Below are 19,951 nucleotides of genomic sequence, written 5' to 3'. Positions count from 1 at the left end.
ATATCATCTAATGTATGATCAACTGAAAATTTGATGAACATTTCTATACTTTTTATCATAAAATATTGATAAAAATGTCAAATAGAGTAGGGCACCACACTATTTCAATACCCTCCAGAGAGCCATTAATCAGATTAATTGATCAGAAATCTTGGTTGTTCACTAAACTACAAATTCACAAGCCTAATTATAGTCATTCCACCTACAGTTCTCCATTGAGGAGTCATTTTCAATTCCTCCTTAAACTCTACCTAGCTCCCTCTCCACCCCTTAACTTAATTAGAAACCAAATGATATTAACATTTTCCAGGAATCTTATATTCTTTTTCCTCTCTTCCTTTTAAGATCTCCCCCAAAATAATATTTTTATCTTCCTTCGGATCAAAAACCTGCCACAAAAATTCATCATTTGATGATTTTCTTTTTCATATATTTTTCTTGTGGTACCACTCTCCAGTACACAGATGAGTTGATATGCATCTATCTGTTCTATGATGCCAAAAGACCTCATGTCCCCACAATCACAATACATCCCATAGGAGTTATTGAAATTGAACAAGAAGCCTCTATTAGCTTTGTGGAAAAGGCACACTTCTCATTCATTAGGGTGATAAAATTATCTTAAAAGTGTCTTGTCACTAAAGTATGATGGTTACTTTCTCCACCACAAGTAGTTATCTATAACTTTTAAATATGACATCAATATGTACACTTTTTATACAGACAAGATAATTGTATTGAGACAACTAGATAGGATAGTGGCTGACCTTGGAAACAGAAATCAAGATACTTACTGCCCAGGTGACTGGGCAAGTAATATATAACCTCTTTTCATATTATTTTCTTCATCTTTATATATATATATATATATATATATATATATATGTATATATATATATATTTATATATTGCACCAGTTTTGATTGATGGTAGGACCCTAGATAGATTTAAAGATAGAAACCATAATTTGAAATTCCATCTCTTCTACCTATTAACTATGTGATCTGGGGCAAACAATTTCTCATGTTTATTTCATATTTTCCTTATAATAAGAGCACCTAATTCAGAGGATTGTTGTGAAGTTTAAATAGGATAATATCTGTGAAGTGCTTTGCCTATCTTAAATCACTATATATATATATATATATATATATATATATATATATATATATATTAGCTATTGTTCTTGGTCTTAGTTCAGCTAGATATGCCAACAACCATGGAAAATAATTTAGAATCATAGAAATTTCAAGCTAAGAGGTCATCTGATCCAAATCTCTCCTTTAAAGATATGGAAACCGAAACTCAAATCAGTTAATTATTGACTAAGGTCATTGCTGTTGTTGTTTGTCTTTCATTTTTGAAGACGATCAATGGTATTTTGAGCAATATCTTGAATTGCCCGTGAAGTGGACTTCAGTGAGAGAGAGTTGCACAAAGTTGGTAGCTTCATACTCTCTTTTAGAGTGATTGAGGTCCAGTGGCAGGAAAAAAGTCAGGACAATTAGCAATGACCCAGGATGCAAAAGAGGACCTTGGTGTCTCCCATGTATAGCAGTGGATTACAATGTCTGCTTCAGTTGTCTTAATAGCCATTAGAACAAATTTTTCTCATTCACTCTTTCAACTGGGGGAAGTTCTTCACATGCTTCAGGTAACTCATTAAGACTACTCAGCTAATTAGAGCTAACATAGACTAAAATCTAAGTATTTCATTTAATTTTCAATTCTCTTTCCTTCAAAATCATAGCCATCTAACTCAGACTCAATAAACAAAGTGATTAAAAAAACCTTTCATATCTATAAAGAGGAGATAGGGGCACAGATATGATATGTAGGTCATTAAATGAGTTTAGAGGACATCTTATTCCATTCCATCATTTTACAAATGAAAACTGAGTCCCAGAGAGGAGAAATGATTTGTATCATATCAAAAAGCTAGATGTAGGAAAGTTTGTATTTGTTATTTCCAAATTCAGGGCTTTATCATTCACTAGAGTTGGTGCAATAGATTACCTATAATCTAACAGCATGATTGCATAATATCATTCCACAGCTGTGCAACTGGGCAGGTTAGATATTGACTTCTACATTTAAGCTCAAGCTAGAACCAAACCCAATAGAATGTATAAAACAATAATTAATATTAGACATGTCAAAAGCATGAAAAATCAAACTCAGAAAGAAAGACAGGAAAGAAAAAAAGAATTTTAAGGCATCTAACTCACTAGGTAGATAATAGTAGAAAGGCCCCTTTAAAGGAGGCAGAATTGGAGATCAAAAGTTCCATAAAGTAATGATTCTCAGGAATATTTACTAAGCACAAGAAATTTTCATTCCTGTGTTGGCTCTTCATTTTTCAGCAATTTTGTATTCTCCTCACACTTTATTTCCAATCTAATTTTTGCTACTGTTTGCTGAATTAGATGAATTACACTGGTCTGTAGACCTTGATTCTAACTTCTGTGTCTCCATTTCAGCCAGCATCCTTCTGTCTGGTGCTCCATTAAGCTTTTACTCTGATAACTACTTATGTCTCTTTCTACTTCTGATGTGATAGCAATGTATACCCAGAGAGCCATTCTTCTAGTCTTATCTTATGCTCTCATTGACCATTCTGAGTGGACTGACAAGAAAACCAAAGTCATAGGAAGATATTTTGTTAAATACATTCAAAGTTAACATAAAAGTCACAACAAGTTATCTATAACTGGTAATGTACCAGATTTTGGGGAAAAAACAATAAAACAATCTTGCTGACAAAACACTGTATGTTTTTTGTTGTTTTTTTTTCACTTTATGTTCCCAGTACCAGGAACTTGTTCCTAGTAGACACCTAATAAATTCTTGTGAATATGAACTGAAATGACTCTCATGGAGACATCTGAAAAAATAAATGGCTAGGGCAAATTAAAATCTGCACTCTTCAGAAAAAGGATTTTTAAACCATTTCTATAATGAATTCCTTTTCCAGTCATCAAAAGCCTATGGTCTCCTTGTTAGGATAATGTTTTTAAGTGAATTAAATAAAATACAATGAATGACAAAGGAGACCATTTATATTGAAATACACTTATCAAAACTATTTTTAAGTTCACAGATTCTATGGTGTCTTCTATCCATTTTCATTCTCTTTTAACCATGTTCTACTCTTTAGTATCTATCTATCTATCTATGAAATCTGTATGGAAGATAAAAATCAGATAGAAAACCATTCCATAGTTTGCAAATACATTTCTGACAATTATCTTATTGCTCCCATTGAAGTCAAATTTTTTGATTAATTGCAAGACAACGATGAACATGTCATGAAATATTCCATTTATTCTTATTTCAGTTGATTCTTATTGGAATAATCTTTAGTACTCTTAACTCTAACATTTTTATAAAGCAATTGTCTGTCTCCTTTTAATGTCCTAAAAGGATATGAAGGAGAAACATCCTGATTATAGATGGTTAAGAGTACACTTATCAATGATTAGTGACAAGCAAAATTCTTACATATATTTTATGTGGTAGATCATAGATAGCATATATGAGAAAGGGTAGGTTGGGGTTTTGGGGGTTTTTTTTAGGTTTTTTGCAAGGCAAATAGGGTTAAGTGGCTTGCCCAAGGCCACACAGCTAGGTAATTATTAAGTGTCTGAGACTGGATTTGAACCCAGGTACTGCTGACTCCAAGGCCAGTGCTTTATCCACTACACCACCTACCTGCCCCCAAAGGGTAGGTTGTTAATAAGCTCAAATCTTATTTTGAATACATCAAAGAACTAATTAGGTTTAAGAAAGGCAATCCCAATCCACAGATCTAAATGCAGTTATTATTGGCCAATCTTCCTATTTATTTTGACTTTCTGTTGGAAACTTAATGGTTTGTTTAATTTAAAAAATATGAGTAGAAACTCTTTGCTATATTTAATTAATATGAACATAATTAAAGGCTAGGTTTTTTTTCTTGTTACCATGGTGAAAGCAAACAAAACAAAGGTATCTTTGTGAAGTATCACTAATGAACATTCAAAAATATACTATTGAACATGACTTTGGAGATGATGGGAATCAAGGGAAAGATTAGCTATGAAATTGGGGTTGAGCAAAAAAGTGACAAGACCAGATTTGGTATTGAAGGCCTAGAAGCAAGCTATCTTTTTTATATTTCCATCCCAAATGTTTAATTGATTGCCTAACAAATAGAAATTCTCATTAATAAATAATTATCAAATGTTTCTCAATTATTGACAGGTTTGCCCAATATATTTGTTTGATTGGAGTGAAATAAAACATTTGATTTGGAATAAATCAATGAAAATGATCAGTTGAGAGTGCTTTTCATTGACATATTATTTACATATCAGTTAATTGACATTGATCTTAGTGAACTAGATTTTTTATTTTGAAAAAAACAGATTGTTCATTCAAATGAATTTCAATATAGTATTCATATTTTGTTGGTTTATCACATCTTTGAGTTGAGTCTGGAACTGACTTCCTTAAATCTAATGTTTTCCCATTGCTTAACAAATTAGGATTGATCGAAGGGAAAATGTTGAGTCTGGTTCCAACCAAGTCCCATATGTGTAAACATCTGGGACTTCATAGCACATAACAGAGAAATCGTAAAATGAATTCCACTGCAGGCTTACCTCTCTGCCAAAGTTTGCTGTTCATTGATTCCAACATTAAAGAGGACTGGGTACACATGTAACAGTTTCCCTTCTTTAATCTCTTGTGGCAGTAACTCAAACATCCTGGCTGGAAGCTTGACCTCTATTACATAATGCTCCCTGGAGCAAAACAAACAAACAAACAAACAAAAAAAGGGGGAGGGGAAGAGTTTCACATCCATTATATTGCTTTGATTCTAATTTAAAAGTCAGTAAAATGAGGAGTTCCTTCTTATTGGCAATTGAAACAGGGAGCTTATGGTTCCTATAATTTGTACTCAGTCTGGTGCACAAACCACTCATAGAAAAAAGATAAAATTAAAATTCACTAAATAATCAGGGAATCATTGAGGATCCCTGATATAGATATAGAACCGAACTTAGAGGTTATCCTTTCATTGTACCAAGGAAGAAACTGAGGCTCACAGATGGAAATAGCTAATAGAGGTAGCGTGTCACCAGAGTGAAAACTGAACCAAGTCAACAAGTGTGGATGTGTGTGCATGCTGAATACATGTGTGTAGACAAATGTCTATTTGCGTATTGCATATATATATATGTATATATATATATATGGACATGTATAATATGCACATATATGTGTGTTTCTAAATGCATCGGTATATAGATATATGGATCTACTATATGGAGGCAATGGAACAAGTCAAAAGTTCCGTGTTATCTTTTCCAGATTTGTAGAATCAGGGTGACTTTGGAAAATGTGGCATATTAACCCATGTTTAAGGCAAACTATGGTGAAGTAGTCTAAGAATAAGGTAACCCTGAAGTTTTAGTATGTGTCTGGGAGCCACAAAAATAACAATTTTGAGACAAAGAGTGAATTCCTTTTTCATGTCAGCTCTTTTTTTCCCCTTAGTTTCTCTTTAAACATGGACTTGACGCATGGACATGAGAACACTATCACCCTGCAGTTATCTTCATGTGACCAGGTTTCTGTGTCCTTTGAACATTTTGAATTGCTGTGAACTAAGTGATGAGGAACAGTTAAAGGCACTATTTACCTGTGGCTGTCATCCTTGTTTTTAACTGGTCTTGGTAATAGAAAACTTACTACCCATTTTTTTTTTAGGAAGGAACATGGGACAAACAATTGGCATTTATGAAAAAAAATACTTTACATACGAAATCAATATATACAAATCAATCAGCTCCATTTCACAGGTAGGAAAACTGAAGCTCAAAGAGATGAAATGACTTGTCCAGGACAAGTGTCCAAAGCAAGGACTGAACCCAAGTCACCATGATACTAAATCTAATACCTTGATTCACTTAAGCTGCTTTGCCTCTTATCAATGAGCCCAAGTTCATACAGTGCCCTTCAGACAAAAGGCATCGTGGCATTTCTCTGTGGATTTACAGATGACTGAGTGGGAAACAAAAACGTTAGACATGTTTAAATCCCTTCCTACACAATGGTTTCTCTAATTTCCTCTACAAAGTTACTCTGTGCTGAATAAAAAAGGTAACATGATTTTTATTTGTGCTAATCTCAGCATTATGTGGGTTGGCACTGACTGGTAGCAATGTGTGAAGAAAACTTATTTCTGGGCTTTTCCCAGTTTTATTAAGGGAAACAAGCAATGGTTAAAAATAAAATGTTCCACGTTATCTTTCTGAATGAGATTCCGAGTTCCCCCTCATTTTTCCCAGTGATCTTTGATTTGTCCTTTAATTAGATAGCAATTCAGTATCTTGCCTACAGAAATAAACATGAGACCTTTTTTTAAAAGGAGGGCATGTAGAGGATAATAGTTCCTTTTATGTTTTGACAGGGAATCTCATATGTTATCTTCCCTTGGTCTAAAGGAGGGAAAGCAAGAACATGACTTCTGAGGACTATTCCTTTCTTCCTTCTAGTTTCAATAATTCCAAGGACCCAGGCCTACTTTCAGTCAGATTTCCACCAATGCCTTTACAAAAGGGAAAATTGATGGCCAATGATATGGGTTGAATTGAGGCCTTTCTGATTGAAATGATTTACAAAGCAATGCTTTTCTCCCCTCTGAGAACTACTCTACAATGCCATCATTTTTCTTAATTATTCCTGATATTTTGCCCATCATGCTCTGACCTTCTAGGCTATTTATTTCCAACCCTTCTCGGAAGGCTCACAATCTGGGAGTGAATTGTCAGGAATAATTAAGAAAAATGGAGGTATATACGCCTGATGGAGGAAATACATCTTTTTTTTTCTAAAATGTTGCTGCTTTTAGCTGAATTTAATTTACAGTCATCTTAAGAATTATGACGCTATTAAGGAAACGATTCCCGCAAAAAGGAAAAACATTGGAGCTTTAGTCTAGATCCTAATAAAAGGGAAAAAAAAGAGAGCTACAGTCATGAAACCCCTCTAAAATTCCCCATATTTCATGGAAGCATTGACATATCTAGTGCAATAGTAGATCTACAAATATTAACAGAGTTACAGAATTTCTGAGAGCTCAAGGGTTATCTAGTATCCACATGTGAAAAGAATCTCTATTCTACATAAGTGGTCAGCTAACATCTGGCAATGACACACTTCAAGTGAGAAGGAAGTCAGGGGTCTGAGGTAGTTCATTCCACTTGTCAAAGATGCTCATGGATATGGGGCGGCTAGGTGGCACAGTGGATATAGCACCGGCCCTGAAGTCAGGAGTAGCTGAGTTCAAATGCAGCCTCAGATACTTAATAATTACCTAGCTGTGTAGCCTTGGGCAAGTCACTTAACCCCATTGCCTTTAAAAAAAAACCTAAAAAAAAGATGCTCATGGATAGAGCAATTATTGTGCCAGAGAAAACACACTTCATCCTGAAAGGTCCAACTACAAAAGTCATCTCTCAGAAGTACTTTTGCTCTTTGATTTCTCTCTCCAATAGGCTGGTTCCTCCTAGAACTTTCATTTTAAGGAGGACTCTGAGATCAGCCATGTCTTCATTGCTTCCCCAGCTCCACTGCTGACACTGCCCTCAGATGGAGTGCCTTTATCTTTTCTTGCCTAGCCATTTAATTTTCAGTTTCCTTTTAGTTGGTGCCTTCCCCAAATAGAATGTAAGCTTCTTCAGGGCAGAGGCTCTCTTAATTGCACACCATTTACTGACTAGACTTGATAACATTTTCTAATTTGCTTTTTTCTTCTCTTTCCCCTCCTTTCCTTCCTTCTTCTTTCTCCTCCTCTTCTTTTTCTTCCTCCTCCTCCTTCTCCTTTTCCATCTCCTTTTTTTTCCTTTTTGAATATTCTGGTTTCTTCTGATTTTGTTTGCCCCTCTGGAATTAGTGTTTTGTTAAATGTTAAGTTTATCCATATAACCAAGAGTATTTCATACCAAAATGGAATAAAGAAACCAAAAAGGGGAAAAAAAGCCCTTTCTGTTTCATTTACATCTAGTGGGGATGTAGCATGGTATAATATATGTAGAGTCAAAATTGGTGTCCAGAGGAAATGTATTCAAGTTTTTTTTCTGAGATTTTTATGCATGTAACCCCTTGTCAATTTATCAGCTCTTTGGGCCTCAATTTTATTAATCTATAAAATTATGAGGATTGGACTTGATGAACTGGGAAGGTCCTTTCCAGTTTTAACTATGATACCATGGAGTTTTTCTGCAAGAAGATAATCCCATGGGTCCAACACAACTTAATGATTAAGAAATGGTTATCACTTACCTCCTTCCAGTTATAACTGGCAAGAAATCATTGGAATTGGCTTCAGTTATTTTAAATGTTACTTTCTGCAAATCTGAAATGCCAATAGTCATATCTTCCAGCATTCCAATTTCTTCACCTGAACAGGGGAAAAGGCCTTTCATTACAAACAAGTCATTCGACAAAAATGTTACCAGAGAATATCTACCCATGGTGAAATTGGCTCTAGGCACTTGAGTGAATAACCCTGAATACAGTGATTTCATTTGAAAAGCTTTCCCTTGAACCTGATGGCTTTCAGAGCTAAAACAAGTATGGTTTTGTCAAACTCCAACAGTTAAAGTCCTCTTAGAGGGAATGAAAGTGGCATATACTTACTTTAGAAGCTGGAGGGAATTCTAACTAGGTTGTAAAAGAAAACGCCTCTTTGATGTTGGTAGGGCTGATATTTGATTTCCATCAATTCCCATACTGCCCAGATTAGAAACTACTGGTGCTGAAACTATGCTGTCTTTTTATCCTAATTCCCTGATTTGGAAAGAGTCATGAGGAGAAGACACATGTGCCCTAAGCTCTGAATGGAAGGCAGGCAAAACAATTAAATCTTTGAAATTAAATGGGAATATAGTCCTCCAATATTTAAAAATGACAAGTTCAAAGTTCATACTGAAATTCATTATAATTACATTATCAAAACAAACTAGAAAAAATAAAATAATCTGATTTTGATTCATTCCAGCATAATCCTAGGTGGGCAATTCTACTGTAAAAGTTGTCTGTTGTCTCTATAGGACTTGTTAAGACAAAAAAGTAAATTACTAGTATTTCTTGTTGATTTTAAAAGTCTTTTGGGAAAACATCCATGTGCCTAGCAGCATAGTCATAAAGTTTTCCAAAGGGAATAATACGTACTGTATGTGCTCAGTAGTCCTTCAAACTGTACAACCAAGCCCACCAGATGAAGTTGCTGGAGGAAATCAGGATCATGCATACTTGAATGTAATTTCATTATAAATCCACAGACCAATCCTGCAAGCTAAAAAGAGGATGGGATAAGTATACTTAAATAGGCCTGTTAGTTGAATTTTTAAGCATTTCAAGAGAATTAGGTCTTTGAAAATGATTACATCTTGTATAATGAAACCATAACTTTGGGATTTACACAACAATTTATTTAACTATTCACAAAACATATGCATATACATATTATATAAATATGAATATACATATATAAACACTATATTTGTATACTCACATAATTGTATACTTATTAAAGACAATATTTGGCACATGAGAGAGATTCATTAAGAGAGCATTTCATGGCAGATGGTTGGAAGTGGCAGAATCACTAGACAATGAAGTTATTTGGAGTTTCTATTTTCATTTTTTCTCTTTACTTCCTTATTCTGAATACTAGCCAATTAGAGGTATTGCAAGAGAAATTCTCAATCCTCTTTTGCCCACAGCTGAATAATAGTGAGTACCCTGGATACAGCATCAGAGGACCTGGGTTCAAATTTGACTCAGCTTTTTGTCTATGCCTATGGCCATAAATAAATCACTTCACAAATCTGGGATTTGGTAATCTTATCTGTACAATGAAGGGGGTTGAGTTGAAGATATGTCATGTACCTTCTGTCTTAAGATTTATGATCCTCTAGTGTCCCTTCTTTTCAAACCTTAAACAGTGGGTGAAAGAAAAAGTAAATGGGGGCTAGATAGCTATGTGGCATAGTGAATAGCACACCTGCCATCAGGAGGATCTGAGTTAATCCTGTTCTCAGACACTGACATTTATAAATTGTGTGACCTGGGCAAATCACTTAATCCCAATTCCCTCCCCCCCCAAAAAAAGGACAGAAAAAGTGAATGAGGGCAGATTATTCAATAGTCCTTTAAAATTTCAATGGCTTCTTACTTCCTCCTGAACCTAGAAATTAATGTTAAGAAAGTCTAGGAGGGTGAAAAGGAAAAGGAAGAATTTTTTTCTTCACTTCTAACTTCTTCTACCAATTGATCCTAGTCAGCAGCCAGTCCCAAAGCTTTAGTAATGAGTTTTCTCAGACTGCTGGGTCACCATAATTAAGTTACACCTCCACTGGCAACCTTTAGGGTGAACATTTATACATGAACATACTTAATGACATAATGAGTGGCAGTGTATCATGGAAAACCGAGTCTAAGTCTTGGATCCTAAATTCAAATCTGACACACACTAATTCTGTCATTGACCAATTGTCATGGGTCAATCACATAGCTCTTCTAGTGCCTGGAGCAAATCTTGCCAGTCTGTGTCTATGGAAGGCATTTCAGCACCAAAAGTTGCCTAGAATGATGATTTTTACAGGAATGTACAAAAAATGAAAAAACAAACTACTATAGAATATTTTTTCTTAACATTTAAACTAAGATTCTGTAATAGATGAGTGGTATCCAGATTATCAGATTATTTTATAATGCTATATTGTAAGAGGACTTCTGCCTTTAACAGAAATAGAACTCTTTCAGTTGGAAAGGGAAGAGATTTCCCATGTTTCTCCTTTCCAACTCATGTACTCACTATAATGCTATCCCCATAAATAAATTTGTATTCTAGCCATCGGAAAAAAAAAAAGTAGTACCAGTCTGATATGAATTACAGGTAACTTTTCCTGAGGATGCTCTATTTGCTATGGACTAGAAAGTAATTAAGAGATACAGTTTTTTCTTTCTGGATCAGAGGTTTTTTATCAATTTTGGGTTTTTTGGTAAACTTGGACTTCTTTGGTAGATTATATCCCATGAACAATTTTTAAGATTGATGTTATATTTATAATTAAAAGAAATGTATTTTATTATATAAAATGATTGCTTATTTTTATTTTTATGTTTTTTCTTTCCTTCCCTCACCTCCCTTACCTGCTGAAAAGGCAAGAACTAAGGTACCCATTTTTTTATATCTATATCTATACATGAAGTCTTCAAATACATATATGTATATATATTTATATGGATATACATATACAAACACAAAGATACAAACATATATACTTACATACATATATGTGTATATCTATATATCTATATCTCTATCTCTATCTAATCTCTCTCTCTATATATATATATATATATTTAAATATATATATATATATATACACACACACACACACACACTTCTGCAATAGTCATATTCCAAGGGAAAAAATAAAATAAGGAAATAAAGGAAAAATAATATGCTTCAATCTACAATTTAAGTTCGTGTTATAGCTGGAAGTGGGTAGCATTTTTCATGAGTCCTTTGGGGTTGTTGTGATTCCTAGAATTGATCAGTTATACTCAAGTCTTTCACCATTAATAAACTTCTCAATTTTGATTTGCAATGTTGATCATTTTCCTGCTTCTGTTTACTTCACTTTTCAATTTGTCAGTGTCTTCCCAGATTTTTCTGAAATCATCTCTTTCATTATTTCCTATGAGAATATTACATCTCATTCACAAATCACAACTTCTTTAGTCATTTTTAGGAGATGGACATCCCCTTAATCTCCAATTCTTTGCCACTATAAAAAGTGTAGTTAAAAATAATTTTGTTGGGGCGGCTAGGTGGTGCAGCAGATAGAGCACTGGCCCTGGAGTCAGGAGGACTTGAGTTCAAATTCGACCTCAGACATTTAATAATTACCTACCTTGGGCAAGCCACTTAATCCCCATTGCCTTGCAAAAATAAGAAATAGCTTTGTTCATGAAGGCTCCATTCCTTTTTTTTTTCACTGATCTCTTTGGGATACAGATAAAATAGTAGTATCAATAGGTTAATAGGATGCAGTTTTATATCCCTTTGTGCTTAGCTCCAAATTGTTCAGTAGAATGTTTGGACAAATTCACAAACAGTACATTATTACACCTTTTTTCCTCACATCTCCTCTAGCATTTGTCATTTTCCTTTTTTGACACCCAAGCCAATCTAATGAATGTGAAGTAGTACCTCAGTTATTATAATTTGCATTATTCTAATTATTAATGATTTAGAACTTTTTTATATGAATACTAATAGTTTTAATTTCTTCTTCTGAATACTGCCTGTTCATATCCTTTAAACATTTATCTTTTAGGAAATACTTCATATTCCTATAAATTTGGCTCAGTTTCTTCTATGTTTGAGAAATAAGATGTTTATCAGAAAAAAAATTTCCTGTAAGTCCTTCCCCCTGGTTTCCTGCTTTTCTTCTAAGTTTGGCTGCATTGGATTTCTGTGTACAAAAACTTTTAAACTATTCATTTATTTCCTGTGAGTTTTTATGATTTGTTTGATCAGGAACTCTTGCCCCCACCCATAGATATAAGAAACAATTTTTTTCACTATTCTCTTAATTTGCTAATTGTTTAAATCTGGTACCCACTTTTGGGATGCAATGTGAAGTGATGGCCTATGCTTAGCTTCTATTGAACTGTTTTCCATTTTCCTCAATGGTTTTTCTCAAAGAGGGAGTTTTTGCTCCAACAGCTAAGGTCTTTGGCTTTATTGTGCTCATTTGCTTCTACATAGTGTACCTAACTTATTCTATTGTACAATCACCCAATTACTCATTCAGTACCAAACTCTTTTGATGATTATTACACTTTGTAATATAGTCTGAGATCTGAGAGGTTCCCTTCTTTAAGATTTTTTTTTCATCATTTCCGTACATATTTGTTTTAGTTTTTGCAAAGCAATGGGATTAAGTGACTTTCCCAAGGTCACACAGCTAGGTAATTATTAAGTGTCTGAGGTTGGATTTGAACTCAGGTCCTCCTGACTCCAGGGTTAGTTCTCTATCCACTGCATCAGTTAGCTGGCCCTCCCTTCATATTCTTGACTTTGTGTTTCTCCAGAAGAATTTTCTTATTTTTTTATTCTAGGTTTAACTAAGTAATTCTTAGGTAAGTAAATGAACTTAGGTAGCACTGTCATTTTTATTGTATTGACCCAACCTATCTGTGAGCAATTGATATTTCTCCAATTATTTAGATCTCTTTATTTGTATGAAGTGCTTTGAAATTATGTCCTTATAGTTTCTATATGTCTTGACCCAAGTATTTTTTATTGCTTACAGTTATTTTAATGGAATTTCTCTTTTTTTATTTCTTCCTGCTAGATATTGTTGGTAATGCTGATGAATGATGTGGGTTTTCTTTAGATCTTGCTATTTTGCTAAAATTGTTAATTCTTTTAACAAGCGTTCTCTAAATAAAACATCATATCATTCTCAAAAAAGTGATAAGTTTTGTTTTTATCTTTGGCTTATTTTTATTCCTTCAATTTCTTTTTTCTCACCTATAACTGCTATCACTAGCATTTTGAATACCATTGTGCTTTATCCATTATCTTGTTGGAAAGATTTCTAGTTTATTCACATTATAGATAATGCTTGCTCTTGGTTTTAGGTCAGTCAGTTCCAATCATTTCAAGAAACATCCCATTTCTTCCAATGATTCTTTTTTTCTACTAGAAATGTGTATTAAGAAAGAAAGAAAAAAACCCTTTTCTGCATCTATTGATCTAATCATATGAGTTTTGCTATTTTTGTTATTTAAGAGAGTCAAATATACTTGTAGTTTTCCTACTACTGACCCAGCACTGCCTTCCTGATATAAATCCAGTCTAGTCATAGTTTGTGATCTTTGGGATAAATTTTAATAATCTTCTTTGCTAGTATTTCATTTAAAATTTTTGCACCAGAATCCTTAGTGAGATTGGTTTATAAAGTTTCTTTGTTTTTGCCTTCCCTGGTATAGGTATCAAAATCATTTTTCTGTAATTAAATATAGAATCCTGTCCTTTCTTTCATATCAATGCTCTGACTACATCCTCCAAAGTTTGATATGTTGTCTCAGTTGTTGTTTAGCTATTTCAGTTTTTGTGATTCTTCCTGACCCCATTTAGGGCTCATTTGGCAGAGATAGTCCTCCAGCTTATTCTACGGTTAAAGTATTAAGGCAAACAGGGTTAAGTGGTCTGCACAGGGACACAGAATTAGTACAATTAGTCTGAGGTTGGATTTGAATTCACTAAGATATATCTTTGACTTCAGACCCGAATCCATCTACTGCTTGACTGTTCCTATCTCATAATTATCATTACATTTAATGAAATTAATGTTTCTTTGCTTTGTCTGATATCATGATTGTTCTCCCTGCTTTTTTAAATTTAGTTGAAAGATATTAGAGTCTGTTCTAACCCCTTATTTTTTACTTTTTCTGTGCTGTTATATTTCAAATGTGTCTCATAAGCAATGTGTTATTAGACTGTTTTCTAATACATTCTGCTATATGCTTCTGTTTTATGGGCGAATTCATCCCATTCACAAACACAGTTATGATTGCTAACTTTGCGTTTCCTCTCATCCTCTTTTCTTCTTTCTTCTTTTCTTCATCTTACTTTCATTTATTATCCTGTCCCCTCCTCAAAAGTCTATTTTGCTTCTGATTACCATCTTTTGTAATCTATTCTCCCCTTTATTACTCTCCCTTTCTCTTAGTTCCTTCCCCTCTTATTTCCCTATTAAGATGATTTCCATAATCAACTGTGTATGTATATATATATATATATATACACATACACATATAAATACACATATTTAAATGTGTATGCATATTTGTGTATTTATATCTAAATATATAGAAAATAAATATACATACACATGCAGTTCTAATGAGAGTAAGGTACAGTTCCCCATTTCACTTTCTATTATATAAATTCTTCCTTGGGTGTTCTTTTATGTGAGCTAATTTCCCCCCATTCTTTATTTCCTTTCTCAGCTTTTGATTCTAATTTTGAGTGTATTTAAATATAATAGACTTATATAACTATGCCCTCAGTCCAAGCAAACTGCTTCTAATCTCTCTAATGATGAAAAAGTTCTTCGTGGCTACAAGTATTATCTTTCCATATAGAAATGTAAACAGTTTAACCTAGCTATATCATACTCATATTATCTCACACTCATAAATATGATATTTAGTCATCTTTTTTGATCATGACTCTCAGGAAATCTAATAATTATTAAATGATCTTTCTTCAATCTACTTTTCCCAACCCAATTGTTTATCCTATGAGAAATATTTCACATTTTCTATTTTTTCTAGTGTTTTGATTTTTTTATTGTTTTTTATGTCTCATGTAGTCATTAGTTTTTTTTATTCTAACTTGTAAGAAGTTATTTTCTTCAGTGGGATTTTGTACCTCTAGTCATTTGACCAATTCTGATTTTTAAGAAGTTATTTTCTTTAGTATTTTCCCATCCTCTTTTACTAAACGTTATTTTCTTTTTAAAAATTTCTAATTTGTTTTCCTAATTTTTCTTCTACCACTCTCATTTGATATTTAAAAATATGCTCTTTTATTCTGTCTCTTATGTCTTCTTGCTGATTTTACAGTTCAGTGGGGCCTGAGAGTTTTTAAGATGGTGTGATGTAGGGAAGTTTGATCAGTGTCCTCATCTATATTCTGGTCCTGCTAAGACCCATATTCCCTTGCAGAAAAAGTTTGCTACTCTCCACCCTGGAACTGATATCGGAACTGAATAATAGGTGACAGAATGCAAAATAGCACCTGGTTCTGAGTCAAGTCCTTAGCACAGGTATCACTAGGATCTCTTTCTGATCAGGTGCTCAGTTCCCAAAGTGTCCCTAGCCACTAGATTTCTCCCAACCATTGCTACCACTGCTCATCATCTCACTTCTGCTGTGTGTATCCCTAGTCAACTTCTATTCTAACTGTCCAAAGTCCTATTTTTCTGTCTTCCTAAGTGGTCTTGAGCTGGAAAAATTATTCACTCTGATTTTTAACTGGCTTTCCTGATCAGAATTTTGTTTGAAATACTTTTTTAGGATATTCTGGAGAGGGACATCTTAGGAGAGCTCTATAAAATGTTGGATTCTACTCTACCATCTTGATTCTGACATGCTTTAATGAGATTTTAAATAAAGATACATATTTTTCTCCCACTCAAGTATATGGACACGTAAAATCTATAAACAGACTTTTAGAAGTGAAAGGATTCCGGTTTAAGAACTCAACTCTCAAGAGATAGAAATTTCTCTCAGTGGAAGAAAAAGCACAGATATGCATGTATAAAAATAAAAAGGGATCAGAAATTGAATATTAAAAGAAAGATCACTTTAAAAATAAATTAGCCATCATTTCCCTGCTCTTAGGAATATCAATATTGTCAACAACAAAACAACAGCAAAACCAACAAGAAGGCAAAACACCACCTACCGCTTGGCTAAAGACAATGTCTCTCCTGAGGGTCAGCATCAGGCTTTGGGGCAAGCTGCATGCAAGCTCCTGTAGCAGCACAAAGGTCAGAGATTGCTTTGCCCTGTTCACCACATCATCCATGCAGTCCTTCAGGGTGAGGATTAGAGGGTACAGCTGCTCGTACCAGTCCTCTAGAAAAAAAAAAAAAACAGAACAAAAAGGGCAATGGGGAGTAAGACAATTAGAAAGAAGATCCTGGGTCCAAGTTACATAGATCACTTGTCTTCCCAAGTAGAGAGATGAGGATACTGAACTCTTCCACAAAAGTTCAGTCTAGAGGTTAACTAAATATTTTATATGATTCATGATGTGGTAGAACAGAGGGATATCACATTGCTGGCAAAATCATGGAACCAAAATCCAAAAAACAGCTTTAAAAAATCTTCTCTTCATTATGTGGCTACTTGGGTTTTTAACCTCCCTCATAATTATAAATATTATAAATTATGTAAGTGCTAACTCCTTTCCTCAATTCCAGATTTTATTTAGAAAAGAGACTTCTGCCTGGTGTCAGTTATTAAAAATTCTGGAGGACTATGTGACATTCCACTTAATGTACTCAGAGATTAAACAGTAGGATGACAAATTAAATTTAATATGGATGAATGCATGCTGGAAAATGATTTATGCATGCAGGCAAGGCCTGAGATATATTATCAGGAGACAAAGATGGGGGGTGTCAGGGTGGTTAACTGAAGGCAGATCTTCATCTAGTAGTTGCTCACCAGTAAGCAACCAGAAAAGGGTAAGGAAAACAATCCTCAAGTATCACAGCCAGGATCTCATCTTGTCCAGTTTTATTAACTCAAATTAAGTGGAATACAAGGACCCAGATAAGGAGAGCCAAAATGGTTGAAGGGATTTACATCTCATTAAAGACTGCAAATTAGCTCAAAATGTATTTCTATTAAATCCCTAGCTGTCTTGACTATATAAATAAAAGATTTTAGGTACTTTTAGAAGCATTATATAAAGGACTTACTGAAGAATTCAGAATTATGGAGTTTATTTTGAAGACACATGCAAGCCCTTTGAAGAAAAACAACAATGGCAGAGAAGAGAGGGAGGGGAGAAGGGGGGAAAGAGAGGAGAGAGAGAGAGAGAGAGAGAGAGAGAGAGAGAGAGAGAGAGAGAGAGAAAAGAAATTGATTCACTAGTGAAGCAAATCTATCAGTAAATAAGATGACTCTTTAAGACTCAAGATATGCCAGTTGGGGAACACTGTTCCTATTCAGTTCATGACTCCACCATCGTTTAATAGATTATCTTCATGATTTTCTCAAATATTTCAATTAATCTGTAATTTCATTGATTTAGGTATTCCTAGAGTGGTGGCAATCATAACCCATAGCTACCTATACATCTAGTGGGATTCTCCTTTTTATCCTTTTACAAATCTGCCACAAAGGTTTTATCTAATACTCTGGGAAATTAGGATTTGGGAGAAGGAAGTACTTCCTCTCTTTCCCTTGACCATAATGAGGATATCAGTAGAACTCTTAGATTGTCCACCTATTAATCTTTGCTTTTGTCACGTGGCCAGTCTTATCCTTTTTCACTCATACATTTCCCTGATGATTGTCTTCATTCCAATTCGCATTCAGTTATTTGTTATATAACCCTTTGTGGGATGCCCATTTTAAAATCTTTAGAGACCTTAGTATTCCATAGCTCATTAATGATAGTCTTAAATTACTTATTATTTTAATTATTAAATTAAATGCATTTAATTCTTAAATCTTAGTCCTAAATGGGCCCTTGTTTATGTGAGGAAAATCTGGGATGATTAAAATAGTTTTTATAAAGTCCTGAAGGCGATCCAACCCATTCTCTTACTTCTATTAAATTTTAGACCCAGCTGCTCATTATCTATTGGACTGTCTGCCCCATGCTCAAAAGGCTATCCTCTTAAATGCATAGCATAATCTCGCAATTAACATTATTAATCATTAGCTCCTATGGGCAAAACCTTGGTGGTCAGATGTCTGATAATCAAACTCCAAATTTAGTGATACAATACACTATACAGTCCTTTCTAGTCCTATTCTCAATGCCTCTTCAGATTGGTAAGAACTCCTGGAACTTATTTTTCTAGTAAAGTCTTAGAGTAGATGTGGACAACCTTTTTTCCTTCCAAGGGCATTTATAACATCATTTGCTGGTTATATTTGGTTAAAAAAATTAATTTATTTACCCCTAAAAAGCTCCCAGATTTATTAATTCTAAGTCATAACTGCAGTTGCTTCGGCAGTGCCAAACCAATATGTTCCATGGGACTGAAGTTCCCTGCCCTTGCCCTAGACAATGAACTTAGATTCACCAGAAAATCACAATGAGATGACCAACTAATAGTTCAGTGAATCAGACCCAAATAAGGAACTTCTGAATAATTCCACTTTGCAAGAGTCTAATATATATATATATATATATATATATATATATATATATATATATATATATATATATACACACACACATATATATGTATATGTATATACATATATATAATGTATATGTATATAACATATCTTTATTTGAAGTTTATCTCTATCATCAAAATCTGAACTTTTTGAGAGTAGGGATTATTTCTGCCTATCTTTATATGCCTAATGGCCAGGTGGGTACTTAATCAATGAATGCTGGCTGAGTAAAATATAAATAATGGTTAGCCTTTATAAAATGCGATTTGTATAAAATTCATCTGTAATCTTTATCTCCTTAAGGGAGGGATATCATGTTGCTGGCAAAATCATGGTAAACTGACATTGGACTAATCATATTTTTACCAATACTAAGATTAGTCTTATTTTCAAACCATAAGAATCATCAGCAACATTCACAAAGGAATATTCAATGCTCTTCTCTTTTCTTGTCTTTCCTTCTCTCTCCCTCTTTTCTTATCCTCTTTCTCCCCCTTTCCATCTCAGGCTCTTGCAAGCAACAAAAAATCTCTAACTTAATACTTTTCCTTGAAGAATTTGGATATTTTTACTAATTGATGTAAATAAATATTATTCCAAAGTGACAGACAATACAAAATGGCTTTGATTGGTAAACTGGGTTGTGAGAATTGCATTGACTTAGCTCCCTATAGAAGACTTATTTATTGAACGAAAGATAAAGACTATGTACAGTAGATGGCAGTGGTTTATCAAGTTAATAATGTACATTGTCACTCATTCTATTCAGTTCAGAATTTATATATTAACTGTACTGGGTACAGGAAAGGGCTATACACAAGGACCATCTCTCTACAACATGAATAGAATTTATTCCTTCTGGTAAAGAATTGTAAAGTTTCAGGTTAATTGGATATTCCTTTTGTTATCCTTTAAATAAAATACACTAGATATAGAGTTC

The 19,951-nt window shown here is 33.9% G+C and overlaps 1 protein-coding gene across 14 annotated transcripts in view; it reads right to left on the bottom strand.

Annotated features, from left to right (window-relative positions):
• Positions 1-19,951, bottom strand: part of INPP4B (inositol polyphosphate-4-phosphatase type II B) — a 981,822-nt gene that overhangs the window by 350,317 nt on the left and 611,554 nt on the right. For all 14 annotated transcript variants that reach the window (XR_012477007.1, XM_074229241.1, XM_074229248.1 and 11 more), the window contains 4 exons: positions 16,550-16,722; positions 9,223-9,346; positions 8,332-8,449; positions 4,644-4,784 (listed from right to left, as the gene is read on the bottom strand). Coding sequence is in view for 13 of the 14 variants with exons in the window: in XM_074229241.1 (XP_074085342.1) it covers positions 4,644-4,784; positions 8,332-8,449; positions 9,223-9,346; positions 16,550-16,722 (556 nt within the window). In the remaining variant the exon portion in view is untranslated. The remainder of the gene's footprint in view (positions 1-4,643; positions 4,785-8,331; positions 8,450-9,222; positions 9,347-16,549; positions 16,723-19,951) is intronic.

The sequence above is a fragment of the Macrotis lagotis genome, chromosome 3 (genome assembly GCF_037893015.1).
Source record: "Macrotis lagotis isolate mMagLag1 chromosome 3, bilby.v1.9.chrom.fasta, whole genome shotgun sequence".
Taxonomy (NCBI): Eukaryota; Metazoa; Chordata; class Mammalia; order Peramelemorphia; family Peramelidae; genus Macrotis; species Macrotis lagotis.
This window is presented reverse-complemented; position numbering and strand designations above follow the sequence as displayed.